The following is a 20,921-nucleotide window of genomic DNA, read 5'->3' as shown; positions in this document are numbered from 1 at the left end:
CAAACAGTTTAACATGGCTCTGAAAGACACGATATTAATATTAATAAAGTTATATTGGATAAACTTTAGTGCTTTGTCACAGTAACCAATAGATTTCGTTGAATTTCGTTAAATATCTTAAAAAATCTATATATATTTATATATTATTTTTTTTGTAAAGATATAAACTAGGAGATATTTTGTATATGATATTCATAAATGTCTAGCTTGATGTTTTAGGATATTATCATCATTAGATAAAATAACAATTAACATTTTTATATATAAATATATATATTGATTTGTACGTACTGTTAATATGTAAGGAGAGGGCGTGTATAGGCATGTTGCCTGTTGCCCAATTCTGATTGTCTTTAACATCAAATAATAAAAAATGAAATAGAATATATATGTATTGCTTCTTCGATTTTTAAACATATTTGATCTACATCCCTTTAATTTCACCCAAACCATTTTATTAAGTCTTCACTGAACGTAGACGAGTAGAAATGACAATCAGTCAGAGAAGAATTGAACGGATTACTCCATTGAAAGTACAATACATGAAATTTGGTAAAACGATGACTGTATTAAAATAAAGTCAGAGTAATGTTTTATACTTAGAGTAGGTGACGTAATTCAGTCAACATACATTGAATACACACAGAGTAATGTATTATACTTAGAGTAGGTGAAGTGATTTAGTCATCAACCATTGAATAAATACAAAGTAATGTATTATACTTACAGGAGGTGACGTAATTCAGTCATCACCCCATTGAATAAACAAAGAGTTATGTATTATAGTTAGAGTAGGTGACGTTATTCAGTCAACAACCATTGAATAGAGTAGGTGACGTTATTCAGTCAACAACCATTGAATAAACACTGAGTAATATATTATACTTAGAGTAGGTGACGTGATTCAGTCATCAACCATTGAATAAATACAGCGTAATGTATTATACTTAGAGTAGGTGACATAATTCAGTCATCAACCATTGAATAAATTTAAAGTAATGTATTATACTTACAGGAGGTGACGTAATTCAGTCATGGACCATTGAATAAACACAGAGTAATATATTATACTTAGAGTAGGTGACGTGATTCAGTCATCAACCATTGAATAAATAAAGAGTAATGTATAATACTTACAGGAGGTGACGTAATTCAGTCATCAACCATTGAATAAACACAGAGTAATGTATAATACTTACAGGAGGTGACGCAATTCAGTCATCAACCATTGAATAAACACAGAGTAATGTATAATACTTACAGGAGGTGACGTAATTCAGTCATCAACCATTGAATAAATAAAGAGTAATGTATTATACTTACAGGAGGTGACGTAATTCAGTCATCAACCATTGAATAAACACAGAGTAATGTATAATACTTACAGGAGGTGATGTAATTCGGTCATCAACCATTGAATAAATAAAGAGTAATGTATTATACTTACAGGAGGTGACATAATTTAGTCATCAACCATTGAATAAACACAGATTAATGTATTATACTTACAGGAGGTGACGTAATTCAGTCATCAATCATTGAATAAACACAGATTAATGTATTATACTTACAGGAGGTGACGTAATTCAGTCATCAATCATTGAATAAACACAGATTAATGTATTATACTTACAGGAGGTGACGTGATTCAGTCATCAACCATTGAATAAACACAGAGTAATGTTTTATACTTAGAGTAGGTGACTTATTCAGTCATCAATCATTGATAAACACATAGTTATGCATTATACTTAAAGTAGGTGACGTAATTCAGTCATCAACCATTGAATAAACACAGAGTAATGTTTTATACTTAGAGTAGGTGACGTTATTCAGTCATCAATCATTGAATAAACACATAGTAATGTTTTATACTTAGAGTAGGTGACGTAATTCGGTCATCTATCATTGAATAAACACAGAGTGATGTTTTAAACTTAGAGTTGTTGACGTAATTCAGTCTTCAACCATTGAATATATACAGAGTAATGCATTACACTTACAGTAGGTGACGTAATTCAGTCATCAACCATTAGATAAACACAGAGTAATGTATTATACTTACAGCAGGTGACGTAATTCAGTCATCAACCATTGAATAAATACAGAGTAATGTATTATACTTACAGTAGGTGACGTAATTCAGTCATCAACCATTAGATTAACACAGAGTAAGGTATTATACTTAGAGAAGGTGACGTAATTCAGTCATTAACCATTGAATAGATACAAAGTAATGTATTATACTTACAGGAGGTGACGTAATTCAGTCATCAACCATTGAATAAACACAGAGTAATGCATTATATTTACAGTAGGTGTAGTAATTCATTCATCAACCATTGAATAAACACAGAGTAATGCATTATACTTACAGGATGTGACGTAATTCAGTCATGAATCACTGAATAAACACATAGTAATGTTTTATACTTAGAGTAGGTGACGTAATTCAGTCATCTATTATTGAATAAACACAGAGTAATGTTTTATACTTACAGCAGGTGACGTAATTCAGTCATCAACCATTGAATAAACACAGAGTAATGTATTATACTTACAGGAGGTGATGTAATTCGGTCATCAACCATTGAATAAACACAGAAAAATGTATTATACTTACAGTAGGTGATTTATTCTGTCATCAACCATTGAATAAACACAGAGTAATGCATTAAACTTACAGTAGGTGACTTATTCAGTCATCAATCATTGTATAAACCCATAGTTATGCATTATACTTACAGTAGGTGACGCAGTTCAGTCATCAACCATTGAATAAATACAGAGTAATGTTTTATACTTAGAATAGGTGACTTATTCAGTCATCTATCATTGAATAAACACAGAGTAATGTTTTATACTTAGAGTAGGTGACGCAATTCGGTCATCTATCATTGAATAAACACATAGTAATGTTTATACTTAGAGTAGGTGACGTAATTCAGTCATCAACCATTGAATGAATACAGCGTAATGTATTATACTTACAGGAGGTGATGTAATTCGGTCATCAACCATTGAATAAACACAGAGTAATGTATTATACTAACAGGAGGTGATGTAATTCAGTCATCGACCATTAGATAAATACAGAGTAATGAATTATACTTTCAGGAGGTGACGTAATTCAGTCATCGACCATTAGATAAATACAGAGCAATGAATTATACTTACAGGAGATGACGTAATTCAGTCATCGACCATTAGATAAATACAGAGCAATGAATTATACTTACAGGAGATGACGTAATTCGGTCATCAACCTGTCTTCCTTATCCAAAAGCGATTCTTTCATTTTCACTTCCTCATCCAATACCGCAATGCTATTTGATCTTGCACTGCTTACGCCGTGTACATCTCCACGATACGGCGATATTGCATTGTTTCTAAGTTTCTTTCTCCGGATCACATAAATAGGTGCTTTCTTTTCCGCTTCTGTATCCTTATTGTAACCGTTAACCTCCCGTCGATTCGCCGGCCAACCACAGTAACTACCTTTCCAGACAAGGTTCACATTACAAGACATGTGATACAATTGGCCATGTGCACATTGGTAAAATTTGTTTGGGTTACAGGGGTCCGCCATAAATGTACCACTGCACGTGGTAGGGGCTGTAACAGAATATAATGGAGACCATAATCCACATGCAAACCCAAAAGAGTAACCGGTATCTGTGACGTATAAATAATATACTACAGTCAGACTGAAAAATAAAATAATATACTACAGTCAGACGGAAAAACAACACAATATACTACAGTCAGACAGAAAAACAAAATAATATACTACAGTCAGACGGAAAAACAAAACAATATACTACAGTCAGACGGAAAACAAAGTAATATACTAGTCAGACAGAAAAATAAAATAATATACTTCAGTCAGACGGAAAAATGAAATAATATACTGCAGTCAGACGGAAAATAAAATATTATACTGCAGTCAGACGGAAAAATAAAATAATATACTGCAGTCAGACGGAAAAATAAAATAATATACTGCAGTCAGGCGGAAAAACAAAATAATATACTTCAGTCAGACGGAAAAAACAAATAATATACTTCAGTCAGGCGGAAAAAATAAAATAATATACTGCAGTCAGACGGAAAAACAAAATAATATACTTTAGTCTGACGGAAAAACTTAATGATATACATACTACACTCTGACGGAAAAACAAAATAATATACTGCATTCAGACGACGTTTACATGTATATTGCATTTCCTTACAATTGGACTAATTTAGATATTCGGTCAAACAGTGTATGTTTTGTTCTTACTCTATCAGATGCTCACAACTCATAAAACATTGGAACATTTAACTTGTCAACCTCATGATATATTTTCCAATATAACAATAGGTTTATATGACTACTGTATGACCTGTACATCCGCCGCCGGTATTAGCTGGCTGTGTTGTGGTTGGGGTGGGTGTCGTCGTTGTGGTCGTCGTCGTCGGGCGTGGTGTGGATGTTGTAGTAGTTGGACGTGGAGTAGTAGTGGTGGTGGTCGTGGTTGTCCTGGGAGTAGAAGTGGTTGTAGTTAGCCTGGCGGTGGTTGGCGCTTGTGTCGAAGGAGGAGCTGTTCCGAAGACGTCTTTAACCGCGTTGATAAGTGGGAACATCCCCAGGTTACAAACGTCAGAGAAATCGTCATAATCTAGCCAAAACATTGCTCCCCCAAGTCTCTTGTCACTAATGTAGGTAGCCTGAAATAGTCACAAATAACGGTACTACATGTCCTATTTACGTCCTTATCAAGGAGCTAATTGCATATTAACACACCACAATTACTAGTGGCAGCAAATCAGCAAAACGAATCTACATTGATTCAAACAGGAAACTAAGCATTGTTTGTTGCTGTATTTTTATTTCAGCTTATTAATATAAATAGTTTTAGTTAAAAGATATACTTTAACTTATTATATTTTTCAACATTGGTTTCGGAAATGTACATTACTTTTAAACTGTTAATGGGTTTAATTTATTTTAATTTTACAGTAACGCTGATGATTTGGCTTCGTTCCTTGCTGTCCTATACTAATGTCTCTTGCCTACCTTCATTATGAATGTGGTCATGTCGTCATAGCCAACCCATTGATCGCCGTACCATGCCATACTCGCTATCTGTATCGTATCAAAGGCTGTGCCCCAACCATTTTGCAGATTGGTGCAGATCTTCAAACCAGAAAATTAGTTGTATATAGCGATATGTCGCTGGATTTTTAAAATTAACTAAAATATTAGGGTCGAATTGTGTGGATGTGACGAGCGACCATAGCGTGAATATTGTAAAGAATCTGTGTCATAGAATATATGTGCCGTCACGAGTGTTTTGGGCGCCTTAATCAATAGCAGGAAGAGCGATTACGTCATCAAATTAAAAATCCCTTGAAATAGAATAATTTGATTGCTTCGAAATAGTAAAAACATTCCCGACACAATATTTCTAAAACCAATCAATTCAGATCATCTAGAAAATACTTCTCCATATTGAAAAATACCTCATAAAAGCCAAGAAGTCCCGGTTTTCTTGTGTACGGCCCCGGACTGCCAATGCCACTAGCAGGAGACCCATCGGAGTACACGTTATCATCAGCTAGAGTAAATGTCCTCCCGTACGTGGCCAGACCCATCACAAGTTTAATGGGCGGGGCACCTGCATCAATCCAGTGCGTTATGGCGAAATCCTGCAAATAAAAGTATATTTCTAAGAACTGAAAACGTGTTAAACATAAACATTAGAAGCGCGAAATCACACAGAAAAGTCACAAAACCATATTGCTGTCGTATTTACAGAACAAGTTTGATAAAATTGTATTTTTAGTCCATTAGCTTTTGTGGCTGTGCGGATGAGTTCATTTCAACAAATGTTATTGACAAAGATGTTTCAAGTCAAATGGATTAAATAACAGGCAAAGCCTATATAAATTTTCTCCGTGGTGGCAAAAGTAATAGTTTAAACTTACATCAATAATAAATATTATATTTAAGTTTTGAAATGAATCCGAGCGCGGCCTGCTGTTAAATGTGTGACAAGACCGACGATAATACGAGCGCGGCCTGCTCTTAGATGGATGACTAGACCAGACGATGCATACGAACGCGGCCTACTGTTAGAAGGGTGACTAGACCAGAAGTTACATACGAGCGCGACCTGCTCTTAGATGAGTGACTAGACTAGACCATATATCCGAGCGCTGCCTGCTGTTAGATGTGTGACTAGACCAGACGATACATCCGAGCGCGGCCTGCTCTTAGATGTGTGACTAGATCAGAAGATACATACAAGCTCGGCCTGCTGATAGATGTGTGACTAGACCGACGATACATACGAGCGCGTCCTGCTCTTAGATGTGTGAATAGATCAGACGATACATTCGAGCTCGGCCTGGTGTTAAATGTGTGACTAGACCAGATGATACATCCGATTTGTTTGTTTGATTAATTAACGTCCTATTAACAGCCATGGTCATGTAAGGACGGCCTCCCATGTATGCGGTGTGTTGCGTGTATGTTGTGCGAGGTGCGTGTTTTGGAAGACTGCGGTATATTCGTGTTGTGTCTTCTTGTATAGTGGAACTGTTGCCCTTTTTATAGTGCTATATCACTGAAGCATGCCGCCGAAGACACCAAGCAACACACCACACCCGGTCACATTATACTGACAACGGGCGAACCAGTCGTCCCACTCCCTTTTTGCTGAGCGCTAAGCAGGAGCGGAAACTACCACTTTTACAGACTTTGGTGTGTCTCGGCCAGGGGACAGAACCCAGAGCCTTCCTCACAGGGGCGAACGCTCAACTCAAGGCCAAAAGTGAGGCGGTGCCAAGGGAGGCATTAGGAAGGATAAAGTCAGTTAGGAAGAATAGAAAAGATAAGATCCTAAATTTAGTCGCCTTTTACGATCATGCAATAGGGGCAGCAGGTACAATTCTAACGCCCTACCTGCAGGGCCAACATTCGAGCCCGGCCTGCTGTTAGACTTTTGACTGAACCAGACGATACATACGAGCTCGGCCTGCTAATAGAAGTGTGACTAGACCAGAAGATACATCCGAGCTCGGCCTGTTCTTAGATGGGTGACTAGACCAGACGATACATCCGAGCGGGGCCTGCTTTTAGATGTGTGACTAGACCAGAGGATACATCAGAGCTCGGCCTGCTGTTAGATGTGTGACTAAACCAGACGATACATACGAGCGCAGCCTGCTCTTAGATAGGTGACTAAACCAGACGATACATACGAGTTCGGCCTGCTGTTAGAAATGTGATTAGACCAGCCGATACATCCGGGTGCGGCCTGCTTTTAGATGTGTGACTAGACCAGACGATACATCCGAGCGCGGCCTACTCTACGATGGGTGACTTGACCAGACGATACATCCGAGCCCGGCCTGGTGTTAGAGGTGTGACTAGACCAAACGATACATACGAGCGCGGCCTGCTGTTAGAAGGGTGACAAGACCAGACGATACATACGAGCGCTTCCTGCTCTTAGATGAGTGACTAGACCAGCCGATACATCCGAGCGCGGCCTGCTCTTAGAAGGGTGACTAGACCAGAAGATACATCCGAGCGCTGCCTGCTCTTAGATGGGTGACTATACCAGACGATACATCCGAGCGCGGCCTACTGTTAGATGTGTGACTAGACCAGACGAAACATCCAAGCGCGGCCTGCTCTTAGATGGGTGACTAGACTAGCCGATACATCCGAGTGCGGCCTGCTGTTAAATGTGTGACAAGACTGACGATACATACGAGCGCGGCCTGCTCTTCGATGGGTGACTAGACCAGCCGATGCATCCGAGCGCGGCCTACTGTTGGATGTTTAACTAGACCAGATGATACATCCGAGCGCGGCCTGCTCTTAGTAGGGTGACTAGACCAGAAGATACATACGAGCGCAGCCTGCTGTTTAATGTGTGACTTGACCAGACGATACATCCGAGCGCGGCCTGCTCTTAGAAGGGTGACTAGACCAGACGATACATACGAAATCGGCCTGCTCTCAGATGAGTGACTAGACCAGACGATGCATCCGAGCGCGGCCTACTGTTAGAAGGGTGACTAGACCAGACGATACATCCGAGCGAGGCCTACTGTTAAATGTGTGACTAGACCGACGAAACATACGAGCGCGGCCTGCTCTTAGATGTGTGACTAGATCAGAAGATACATACAAGCTCGGCCTGCTGATAGAAGTGTGACTAGACCGACGATACAAACGAGCGCGTCCTGCTCTTAGATGTGTGAATAGATCAGACGATACATTCGAGCTCGGCCTGGTGTTAAATGTGTGACTAGACCAGATGATACATCCGAGCCCGGCCTGCTGTTAGACTTTTGACTGAACCAGACGATACATACGAGCTCGGCCTGCTAATAGAAGTGTGACTAGACCAGAAGATACATCCGAGCTCGGCCTGTTCTTAGATGGGTGACTAGACCAGACGATACATCCGAGCGGGGCCTGCTTTTAGATGTGTGACTAGACCAGACGATACATCAGAGCTCGGCCTGCTGTTAGATGTGTGACTAAACCAGACGATACATACGAGCACAGCCTGCTCTTAGATAGGTGACTAAACCAGACGATACATACGAGTTCGGCCTGCTGTTAGAAATGTGATTAGACCAGCCGATACATCCGGGTGCGGCCTGCTTTTAGATGTGTGACTAGACCAGACGATACATCCGAGCGCGGCCTACTCTAAGATGGGTGACTTGACCAGACGATACATCCGAGCCCGGCCTGGTGTTAGATGTGTGACTAGACCAAACGATACATACGAGCGCGGCCTGCTGTTAGAAGGGTGACTAGACCAGACGATACATACGAGCGCTTCCTGCTCTTAGATGAGTGACTAGACCAGCCGATACATCCGAGCGCGGCCTGCTCTTAGAAGGGTGACTAGACCAGAAGATACATCCGAGCGCTGCCTGCTCTTAGATGGGTGACTATACCAGACGATACATCCGAGCGCGGCCTACTGTTAGATGTGTGACTAGACCAGACGAAACATCCAAGCGCGGCCTGCTCTTAGATGGGTGACTAGACTAGCCGATACATCCGAGTGCGGCCTGCTGTTAAATGTGTGACAAGACTGACGATACATACGAGCGCGGCCTGCTCTTCGATGGGTGACTAGACCAGCCGATGCATCCGAGCGCGGCCTACTGTTGGATGTTTAACTAGACCAGATGATACATCCGAGCGCGGCCTGCTCTTAGTAGGGTGACTAGACCAGAAGATACATACGAGCGCAGCCTGCTGTTTAATGTGTGACTTGACCAGACGATACATCCGAGCGCGGCCTGCTCTTAGAAGGGTGACTAGACCAGACGATACATACGAAATCGGCCTGCTCTCAGATGAGTGACTAGACCAGACGATGCATCCGAGCGCGGCCTACTGTTAGAAGGGTGACTAGACCAGACGATACATCCGAGCGAGGCCTACTGTTAAATGTGTGACTAGACCGACGATACATACGAGCGCGGCCTGCTCTTAGATATGTGACTAGACCAGCCGATACATCCGGGTGCGGCCTGCTTTTAGATGTGTGACTTGACCAGACGATACACCCGAGCGCGGCCTACTCTAAGATGGGTGACTTGACCAGACGATACATCCGAGCCCGGCCTGGTGTTAGATGTGTGACTAGACCAAACGATACATACGAGCGCGGCCTGCTGTTAGAAGGGTGACAAGACCAGACGATACATACGAGCGCTTCCTGCTCTTAGATGAGTGACTAGACCAGCCGATACATCCGATCGCGGCCTGCTCTTAGAAGGGTGACTAGACCAGAAGATACATCCGAGCGCTGCCTGCTCTTAGATGGGTGACTATACCAGACGATACATCCAAGCGCGGCCTACTGTTAGATGTGTGACTAGACCAGACGAAACATCCAAGCGCGGCCTGCTCTTAGATGGGTGACTAGACTAGCCGATACATCCGAGTGCGGCCTGCTGTTAAATGTGTGACAAGACTGACGATACATACGAGCGCGGCCTGCTCTTCGATGGGTGACTAGACCAGCCGATGCATCCGAGCGCGGCCTACTGTTGGATGTTTAACTAGACCAGATGATACATCCGAGCGCGGCCTGCTCTTAGAAGGGTGACTAGACCAGAAGATACATACGAGCGCAGCCTGCGGTTTGATGTGTGACTTGACCAGACGATACATCCGAGCGCGGCCTGCTCTTAGAAGGGTGACTAGACCAGACGATACATACGAAATCGGCCTGCTCTCAGATGAGTGACTAGACCAGACGATGCATCCGAGCGCGGCCTACTGTTAGAAGGGTGACTAGACCAGACGATACATCCGAGCGAGGCCTACTGTTAAATGTGTGACTAGACCGACGATACATACGAGCGCGGCCTGCTCTTAGATATGTGACTAGACCAGGCGATACATCCGAGCGCGGTTTGCTCTTATATGTGACTAGATCAGACGATACATACAAGCCCGGCCTGCTGATAGAAGTTTGACTAGACCAACGATACATACGAGCTCGGCCTGCTCTTAGATGGGTGACTAGGCCAGCCGATGCATCCGAGCGCGGCCTACTGTTGGATGTTTAACAAGACAAGATGATACATCCGAGCGCGGCCTGCTCTTAGACGAGTGACTAGACCAGACGATGCATCCGAGCGCGGCCTACTGTTAGAAGGGTGACTAGACCAGAAGATACATACGAGCGCGGCCTCCTCTTAGATGAGTGACTAGACCAGACCATACATCCGAGCGCTGCCTGCTCTTAGATTGGTGACTAGACCAGCCGATGCGTCCGAACGCGGCCTACTGTTAGATGGGTGGCTAGTCGAGACGATAAATCCAAGTGCGGCCTGCTGTTAGATGTGTGACTAGACCAGCCGATGCATCCGAGCGCGGCCTACTGTTAGAAGGATGACTAGACCAAAAGATACATACGAGTGCGGCCTGCTCTTAGAAGGGTGACTAGACAAGACGATATATACGAGCGCGGCCTGCTGTTAGATGTGTGACTAAACCATACGATACATCTAAGCGCTGCCTGCTGTTAAAAGATTGACTAGATCAGAAGATACATCCGAGCGCGGCCTGCTCTTAGATGTGTGACTAGACCAGACGACAAATCCGAGCCCGGCCTGGTGTTAGATGTGTGACTAGACCAAACGATACATTCGAGCGAGGCCTGCTCTTAGATTGGTGACTAGATTAGACCATACATCCGAGCTCGGCCTGCTCTTAGATGTGTGACTAGACCAGACGATACATCCGAGCGAGGCCTACTGTTAAATGTATGACTAGACCGACGATACATTCGACCGCGGCCTGCTCTTAGATATGTGATTAGACCAGACGATATATTCGACCTCGGCCTGCTGTTAAATGTGTGACTAAACCAGACGATACATCCGAGCCCGGCCTGCTGTTAAATGTGTGACTAAACCAGACGAAACATACGAGCGCGGCCTGCTGATAGAAGTGTGACTAAACCAGACGATACACACGAATGCAGCTTTCTCTGAGATAGGTGACTAAACCAGACGATACATACGAGCTCGGCCTGCTGTTAGAAGTGTGAATAGACCAGACGATACATCCGGGTGCGGCCTGCTTTTAGATGTGTGACTAGACCAGACGATACATCCGAACGCGGCCTGCTTTTAGATGTTTGACTAGACCAGATGATACACACTAGCTCGGCCTGCTGTTAGATGTGTGACAAACCATACGATACATAAGGGCGTGGCCTGCTTTTAGATGTATGACATAATCAGACGATACGTCCGAGTTCGGCCTGCTTTTAGATGTGTGACTAGACCGACGATACATACGAGCTCGGCCTACTGTTAAATGTGTGACTAGACCAGACGATACATACGAGCGCTGCCTGCTTTTAGATGTATGACTTAACCAGACAATACATCCGAGTTCGGCCTGCTTTTAGATGTGTGACTAGACCGACAATACATCCGAGCGCGGCCTGTTTTTAGATGTGTGACTAGACCAGACGATACATCCGAGCACGGCCTGCTGTCAGATGTGTGACTAAACTAGACGATACATACGAGCGTAGCCTGCTCTTAGATAGGTGACTAAACCAGACGATACATACGAGCGCTGCCTGCTCTTAGATGGGTGACTATACCAGACGATACATCCGAGCTCGGCCTGCTCTTAGATGTGTGACTAGACCAGACGATACATCCGAGCGAGGCCTACCGTTAAATGTGTGACTAGACCTACGATACATACGAGCGCGGCCTGCTCTGAGATATGTGACTAGACCAGACGATACATCCGAACGTGGCCTGCTCTTAGATGTGTGACTAGACCAGACGATACATACAAGCTCGGCCTGCTGTTAGAAGGGTGACTAGACTAGAAGATACATCCGAGCGCTTCCTGCTCTTAGTTGGGTGACTAGACCAGCCGATACATCCGAGCGCAGCCTGCTCTTAGATGGGTGACTATACCAGACGATACATCCGAGCGAGGCCTACTGTTAAATGTGTGACTAGACCGACGATACCGCGGCCTGCTCTTAGATATGTGACTAGACCAGACGATACATCCGAGCGCAGCCTGCTCTTAGATGTGTGACTAGACCAGACGATACATCCGAGCACGGCCTGCTCTTAGATGTGTGACTTGACCAGATGATACATACAAGCTCGGCCTGCTGATAGAAGTGTGACTAGACCGACGATACATACGAGCGCGTCCTATTCTTAGATGGGTGACTAGACCAGACGATACATTCGAGCTCAGCCTGCTGTTTAATGTGTGACTAGACCAGACGATACATCCGGGTGCGGCCTGCTGTTAGAAGTGTGACTAGACCAGACGATACATACGAGCTCGGCCTGCTGATAGAAGTGTGACTAGACCAGACGATAATTCCGAGCTCGGCCTATTCTTAGATGGGTGACTAGACCAGATGATACATCCGAGCGCGGCCTGCTTTTAGATGTGTGACTAGACAAGACGATACATACGAACACAGCCTGCTCTTAGATAGGTGGCTTACCCAGACGATACATACGAGCTCGGCCTGCTTTTAGATGTGTGACTAGACCAGACGATACATACGAGCGCGGCCTGCTTTTAGATGCGTGACTAGACCAGACGATACATACGAGCTCGGCCTGCTGTTAGAAGTGTGACTAGACCAGACGATACATCCGGGTGTGGCCTGCTTTTATATGTGTGACCAGACCAGACGATACATACGAGCGCGGCCTGCTTTTAGATGCGTGACTAGACCAGACGATACATCCGAGCGCGGCCTGCTGTTAGATATGTGACTAAACCAGACGATATATACGAGCGCGGCCTGCTTTTAGATGTTTGACTTAACCAGACGATACAACCGAGCGCGAACTGCTGTTAGATGTGTGACTAAACCAGACGAGACATATGAGCGCAGCCTACTCTTAGAGAGGTGACTAAACCAGACGATACATACGAGCGCGGCCTGCTGTTAAATGTGTGACTAAACCAGACCATACATCCGAGCGCTGCCTGCTCTTAGATGTGTGACTAGACCAGACAATAAATCCTAGCTCGGCCTGCTGTTAGAAAGGTGACTAGACAAGACCATACATCCGAGCGCGGCCTGCTGTTAGACGTGTGACTAGACCAGACGATACATCCGAACGCGGCCTGCTCTTAGATGTGTGACTAGACCAGACCATTCATCCGAGCGCTGCCTGCCCTTAGATGTGTGACTAGACCAGACGATACATACGAGCCCGGCCTGCTGTTAAATGTGTGACTAGACCAGACGGTACATCCGAGCGCGGCCTGTTGTTAGATGTGTGACTAGACCAGACGATACATCCCATGGAACATCCTTAGACAGTGATAAGATTCAAAATGAAATACAGAAGAAATTACCTGATTACGATAAAGGTTATCCCCGGTATCAGATGGTCGTGCATACAGTGGACTGTGATATCGAGTCTCATCGGTGTTCGTGCCTTGCATATCGTACGTCATCACATGGATCAAATCCAGATATCTATAGACATCAATGAAAACCAACATTACAATAAAAGGACATCAAGGTCACATCAATGTCTGTATTCCTTATAATGTATCAATGTATCAACTTTTGTTCTAACACCATCGAAATTATGACAAAGGTGGTGTTCTAGTTTATAGTCCTAAAGGGCCTAAAATCTTCATCTTTATACTAATTAAAACTACTTGCACAAATATGCCAAAATAGATCAATCTTTGATAAATATTCTATATTTTTATTCATAGATTATTTGAGAAGATCGTATACTTTATATCTGTGTATGTTTTTAACGAAAACTTTTGATTGAAACAATTATTTTTACAAAACAATACACTTTAAGGAAAAAAAGTAAAACGAAACATTGCTCTTTGTCATCTCATTTCACCCCGTTAAAGGGTGTGGCCACAATTATACCCTGCATGGAAAATACTCCCATGACAATTTCTATCTATTTGTAAATTAGTTTCTAAATTTAAATCTGTGTAAACAGTTATTGGGTGACTTGAATTTAGTGCAGGTAGCAATAGAACTACCTATGTTTTATTAATAAACCTAGCTATATATTTCCAGTTTAAAACTCCGATTTAAGTGAATATTAGTGTTTAATAAAAACCTTTATTGGTAAATATAAAGGAAACACTTTCGAAAATATTGGTTGTCATGGTTATAAAATAGAGGCCTTTGATTGGCCGAAATTTAGATAATGTCAAATTGGAGTGAAAAGTGGTACAAAGGGAGTTATAAGGTATGCTGAATATCATGGTTTCATTTTCAAAAAGAATGGTTGCCATGGTAACAAAATTAAATATTAGTTGAAATTTAGATATTGTCAGATTTAAGTGAAAACTGGTAAATATAGTATGCTGATTAAGATGAGAACACTTGTGAAATGTTTGGTTTCAGTGGTAACAAAAGGAGTGATACTGATTGGTTGAAATTTAGATATCTTTAGATAAAAGTGAGAATTGGTACATATGGGGTAATATAAGGTATGACGAATAAGACATTAACAGTTGCCATGGTAGCGAACTGGCGGCAGCTGATTTGTCAAAATTGATATTGTAGCCTTTGTGGTGTTGGTATTCTAATTAGTTTTAACATATTTTATTTGAAAATCAAATGTAATTCAGTTTCGGTCTTTAATAATTTAAATTCCATTTCAAATATTTTTTTATCAACAGAAGAAGGAAGGATAATCTTAATTTGTATCTTTCGAGTTTGAGTTGCTAACGAAAATAATATTTCTTTCGAAACATTATTGGATTTCTGATATTTAAAAAAACCACATTTATTTGTTAGGCTTTTTGTACTGTTAGAGAAATACAAGAACGAAAATGCACTAATATTATAGTATATATGTTAGTTTACAAAACTCTATCACTAATTGTGGAACATGATCAATTTTGAATTTACAGTCACTTAGGGCAAATATTGATTTCCTAAAAAATATCTCTGTCTACATTGAAACCTTTGAATGCTGCTATTTTCCCACGGATTTCATTTGTTTTGTTTATCTGTTATAAGATTGTACCTATGGCATTTTTTTGAAATCATTTAAAAGTGGGGACAAAATCGATAACATGTCAAATATTTGGAGCAAACCCAATACCCATATTTATTTCCTGCCAATAATCTTACGGTACAGCAAATAATGGAACATTTCTGTAAAAACACAACACATAGGTGTATCAAAAGTCTTTATACAAAATGTAAGCATTATTGTAGAGACAAGTAGCAAAATTCAAACAACTGGTAACCAGCAAGGTTTAGCCATACAACTGGATACATAGTGAACAGAGGCTGTCGGGTTAATTCTGTTCATTATTGTTAATCTGATGTGAAAGTTAGAATATGTAAAGATTGGTTAAAATGGTTAGACTTTATGTATTTCCGTTGTAATTCCGCCAAGGGGGCGTCGAGATATGTTTTTGAAAAATAGCATATTAAATTGATTGATAACTATTTTTTCAATTTTGTACAGTGTACATTAATAGTTTTGTGGAACTTACTTTGAGATTTCTGGTACATTGTAACTCCTGTCTATTACGGGAGGGAAAGCAGACACAGCAGCGCTCAGAAGAAGCCTGTCCATTCTCATTACGTCAGACTCAATCTGAAATACCTCCCTTACTCCCTGAAAGAAAAATGCAACAACAATGAGGTCTAAAGTCACATAACTGCTACAAGGTGTCAGAGACAAAAATATCTTCAACATAAGATATTACCACCCCACAAGAAGACTTAAAATGGATGAACATGTCACTTGATTTATTAAGTAATTTTTTTTTTTTTTATTTAAAACTTTTTTCTCAATAATTATTCTTTATGTGTAAATCTAAATTTTACAATACCTTTTTTCATGTCTATGGCATGGTTTTGACTTTATTTACATATAGATGCATGAAGAGCAAGTTCAAGTACAAAATAGTATAAATCGTATAAAACCTTGACGAATTCGGTGAAATCGTCTTTATATGATAACATACCTTTACGAGATCGGTGAAAAAAAGATCTATATGATGTCATACCTTGACGAGATCGGTGAAATGATCTACATAATATCATACCTTGACGAGATCGGTAAAATGATCTATATTATATCAAACCTTGACGATATCGGTGAAATAATCTGTATGATGTCATACCTTGACGAAATCGATGAAATGATCTATATTATGTCATACCTTGACGATATCGGTGAAATGATCTAAATGATGTCATACCTTGACGAGATCGGTGAAATGATCTACATAATATCATACCTTGACGAGATCGGTAAAATGATCTATATTATATCAAACCTTGACGATATCGGTGAAATAATCTGTATGATGTCATACCTTGACGAAATCGATGAAATGATCTATATTATGTCATACCTTGACGATATCGGTGAAATGATCTAAATGATGTCATACCTTGACGAGATCGGTGAAATGATCTACATTATATCATACCTTGACGAGATCGGTGAATAATCTATATTATATCATACCTTGACGAGATCGGTGAAATGGTCTATATAATATCATACCTTGACGAGATCGGTGAAATGGTCTTTATGCGATATGCCTTGATCCCCAGGAAACTCCCAGTCTAAACTGAGTCCATCAAATTGATGCATATTGACATGAAGAATCGCGTTAAAGGCGAACTCCAGGATGTTCTCTTTAGATGAAGCTGTTTTCACAAATTCGTCTACGCCATTTGCGTAACCGCCGACAGACAGTATCAGTTTAAGATCTTTGTTTTTCTTTTGTAGATCCCGCAATTTCTGAAGAGTGTCTAAAATGCCAGAAAACACACAAAGGAAAACATAAACATTTTGGGTCGGGCCCATTGTCTTAATCATATACTATATAAACAATACAAATCGTTGTTTTGATATTTATAGTTACACAACAACCACGACAGAAACGAAAAAAGACAAAATGCTGATATTGAAATGTCATGTTTCTTTTTGTTACATTAAACAATGAAACCATGATTTTATCTGAACTCCATTAAAGTAAACAACACTCTGTGTGTGGAAGTTCTCTCAAAACTCTCGAGATATTTTAACGTCCTGAATAATTAAGATATTAATTTCCAATTGTTAGCATACCGTCATCATCTTCATACATAACGATATCGTTATCCTTTATCTTAGCGTAGGCGTATACAAGGTGTGTACAGAGTGTGGCATTGATCTGTTCAGGGACAAATGGAGGACCACTACGGTACTTAGCCCAGCTACTGAAATAGCATACACGATTTCCTCCTGGGGACAAAACAGATTGACAAAATAAAACGTTAATTTATTTTACATGTCAACAGATGACTTTCTTTATTGACTTAAAATCATCTTGTTACATTTACGTGGTATTAATGAAATACAAGTAATGACTTAGAAAATAATTGTTCGTCGCTTTTTGTTTATTTTTTGTTTGAAAACAAATAACGATGAGTAGGTTTTTCTCCTTTTGCAAATATAAAAACGTTTATACTTATCAAAAGAAAATTGAGAATTCAGAAAAGAGAATCTGTTCTTTTCTAACTAGTACATAGTGTTGGTCCATTACCTTGGTTCCCATAGTTACCATAGTCTCCGTATCCTTGGTCTTGGTCTCCGTAGTCTCCGTATCCTTGGTCTCCGTATCCGTGGTCTCCGTATCCTTGAACCCCTAGCCCTAGTAACACTAGGCCTATGACAACTACAGATGGATTCATCAGGATTCTGAAACAAATATACCACACCACAATAATTGCTGCCTTGGGGAATAGATCTATAAAAATTGGAAATTGTCGTTAGTGTTCCAGACCCCATTCAAAAGAACTCGCTACAATGATCCAGTCTGTGTACTGAAAAGTGGCGGGTGAATGAAAATAAATGATAATTGTTATTGTTAACTAAAGCGAAAATATAATTAAATGTATTATCAAACCATTATCAAAATAAGAACAAAATATTTTATACCAAGTTTTAAAATGTATAATGATGACATGGCTCAGTTTTATATATATTAGCAGTACAATCTAACAAATACTAATTTCATTGCATTAATCGTATTGGGTAGCTTTTGGATTTATTAAAACCCATTCTATGTAAAGTTTCCAAACAAATAATATTACAAAAGTATCAATTTACATCTTCAAATACTTTCATGTAAATAGCACGAGCTAATTCTGAGTACAAGATCAAAAAGCCGATAACATAAAACCCACTCATGCTTTTTTTTATATTTACATCCTTTATTCGATATGTATAATGATATGCCAGTTTTACATTTAATTTGCTAATCTATGATATATTTCAAAATGAAAATGATAATAAGTTATAATGGACGCAGGTAAACAAATGCCTTTAAATCCATATCTTAAATATGCCAATGAAACTAATTTCTAACTTAATATTGTTTATAACAACTAAAATTGTTTACGATCAGCTTATTAAGTTCTGCATATTATTTGGTAGACGTTCTGCTTCAGGGCGGTCCACGGACATGATACATAAAACCACCTGCTTCCATTTCATTATTTTTATAGCTCTCCTTCAACATCCTTCCATCATTTCTTTTGGCTTTTTTTAAAGCCATTCCTTATCTGTGCCACGAAATCTGGTGTTATTTTTAAGTCCTTTGATGTTTTTGATGATCGATTCTTTTTGTTCAAATCCATGTAGATATTAAATGTCACCCTCCAGTGGCTATTTCACACTTTTCTACATGACAAGATGGAGGATGTACAAAAGAAGTTGACTAATGTCAGTTGTACTTTCACCAGCTCATCCAAACTAAAACATAGTGTTTTATTATTCAGGGAATGTCTGGTCATACACATGCAGACTTTCATATCCACTTATTTAATAATTTTACATCCAAATATAAACGCAGTGTGTAACAAGAGCGTCATCCATTTCAAGAATTGGCAGATCTTAACATATTTCAGTTACACAGTAATTTAAGACCAATTTTCCCCGCGACTGCCAAAGGTTTGCGTGATATTTAACAAAATCTAATAAATACTTGTTTGTATCGTATCAACTACTTTTGTAATGAGGTTACACTTGCGTACATACTATTTAATGGTAACTTAGTGAACAACAGAAGGATCAGGAAGAGTTTACTACACAACTTGGAAACCATTTTCGCTGCATAGTAATGCACTTTTTCGCATTTATTGTTCTAAATATTTGTGAACTGGATGGCGGGAAATAAGTTTAAGGTACATAGAAGTAAAATAAAACATTCTCGATTGTAAAGGGAATTTCCTTGAATAAATTGTGTAAATGAATCTATCGAGAACAGAAGTTTAGCGAAAATGAGAAGAACAGTTGATAAGGACCTTTGTTTGTCTGTCTAAAGATTTAGGCATGCTTGAATCACTTAAAGAAAAGTAAATCTTTCATTTGTTAGAAAATTAGCATGTGTCAATTTCTAGGTTCGTGAAGAAAAATATATTCAGATCGAATGCTAGCACAACATTAAGCGGTTCATATGAATGTTTGTCTATATTTTTGGGTGATGATTTGTAGACCCCAAATAGCTGGTCCTTTCAGAGCGACACAGACCAGGCCGATTTAGACATCCCCTTCCAAAAAGTATACAATGCCAAATCACTTTTAGGTTGATATTTAATGAGATAGCTATATTCAATATTTACAGGAAATCTTGACAAAAAAAGCTTTAGTTTTAAAAGATTCAGCAAAGTTGGTGTTATCTAATATATCTAACTACATTTATCTACTAAAAAACGTTTGAACACCGGTTAAAACAAATAAAACGATTTTGTGCATCAAATATATTAATAATAAAAAATGAAAATTAAATACAATTGAGAAGTAATTCAAACAACTGGTACTCCTGAATCAAATAGGTGCTGATTCTTTAGTAACAAAGCGTACCACAAACGTCGTGTTTATCAATGTATTCACTACTGTTCATTGAGTATAAGGTAATAATAATGATAAAATAACATACAACAAATAAACATATTAATACGCCCCATCTTACAATTTAAAAGACACACCATTTATTTTGCATTTTGGAATATACAGAAGTACACCCTAAAGTTTCGTTGCATGTTTAATTGTTTTATGATTAGTACAAACTGTTAAACGTTTTGCAGAAGAACCACTGGGCCATGAGCTTAATGTTTTGTATTTAACAAGATGTTAAATTTTAAAAGTGTAATACAAATTATTGGACACCCTGTAAAATAAGTAGTATTGATATGTATAGAATGAGTACGTACCTTGTTTCCTAAACAACTGGTATGATGAAGACCAGTGATATAAGCCCCTTGTTACTGGACACACTGAGCTCTCCTGATTCGTCCACAAACTGTGCCGGGTGCCCGTGAGGAGTAGAAAGTCGATAAGCTACACCCACACACGGTGTAACCATA

At 39.9% G+C, this 20,921-nt stretch overlaps 1 protein-coding gene across 1 annotated transcript in view; it reads right to left on the bottom strand.

Annotated features, from left to right (window-relative positions):
• LOC138322619 (chitinase-3-like protein 1) overlaps positions 1 to 20,921 on the bottom strand; it is a 22,987-nt gene extending 2,066 nt beyond the window's left edge. Inside the window, exons 1-10 of the mRNA XM_069266600.1 lie at positions 20,769 to 20,921; positions 18,098 to 18,252; positions 17,641 to 17,796; positions 17,071 to 17,321; positions 16,046 to 16,170; positions 13,910 to 14,033; positions 5,509 to 5,694; positions 5,063 to 5,182; positions 4,389 to 4,713; positions 3,240 to 3,615 (exon numbers count right to left, since the gene is read on the bottom strand). Coding sequence (XP_069122701.1) covers positions 3,240 to 3,615; positions 4,389 to 4,713; positions 5,063 to 5,182; positions 5,509 to 5,694; positions 13,910 to 14,033; positions 16,046 to 16,170; positions 17,071 to 17,321; positions 17,641 to 17,796; positions 18,098 to 18,245 — 1,811 coding nt within the window. The 5' untranslated portion in view covers positions 18,246 to 18,252; positions 20,769 to 20,921. The remainder of the gene's footprint in view (positions 1 to 3,239; positions 3,616 to 4,388; positions 4,714 to 5,062; positions 5,183 to 5,508; positions 5,695 to 13,909; positions 14,034 to 16,045; positions 16,171 to 17,070; positions 17,322 to 17,640; positions 17,797 to 18,097; positions 18,253 to 20,768) is intronic.

This window comes from Argopecten irradians, chromosome 5 (assembly GCF_041381155.1).
Source record: "Argopecten irradians isolate NY chromosome 5, Ai_NY, whole genome shotgun sequence".
In the NCBI taxonomy this organism is placed as follows: domain Eukaryota; kingdom Metazoa; phylum Mollusca; class Bivalvia; order Pectinida; family Pectinidae; genus Argopecten; species Argopecten irradians.
This window is presented reverse-complemented; position numbering and strand designations above follow the sequence as displayed.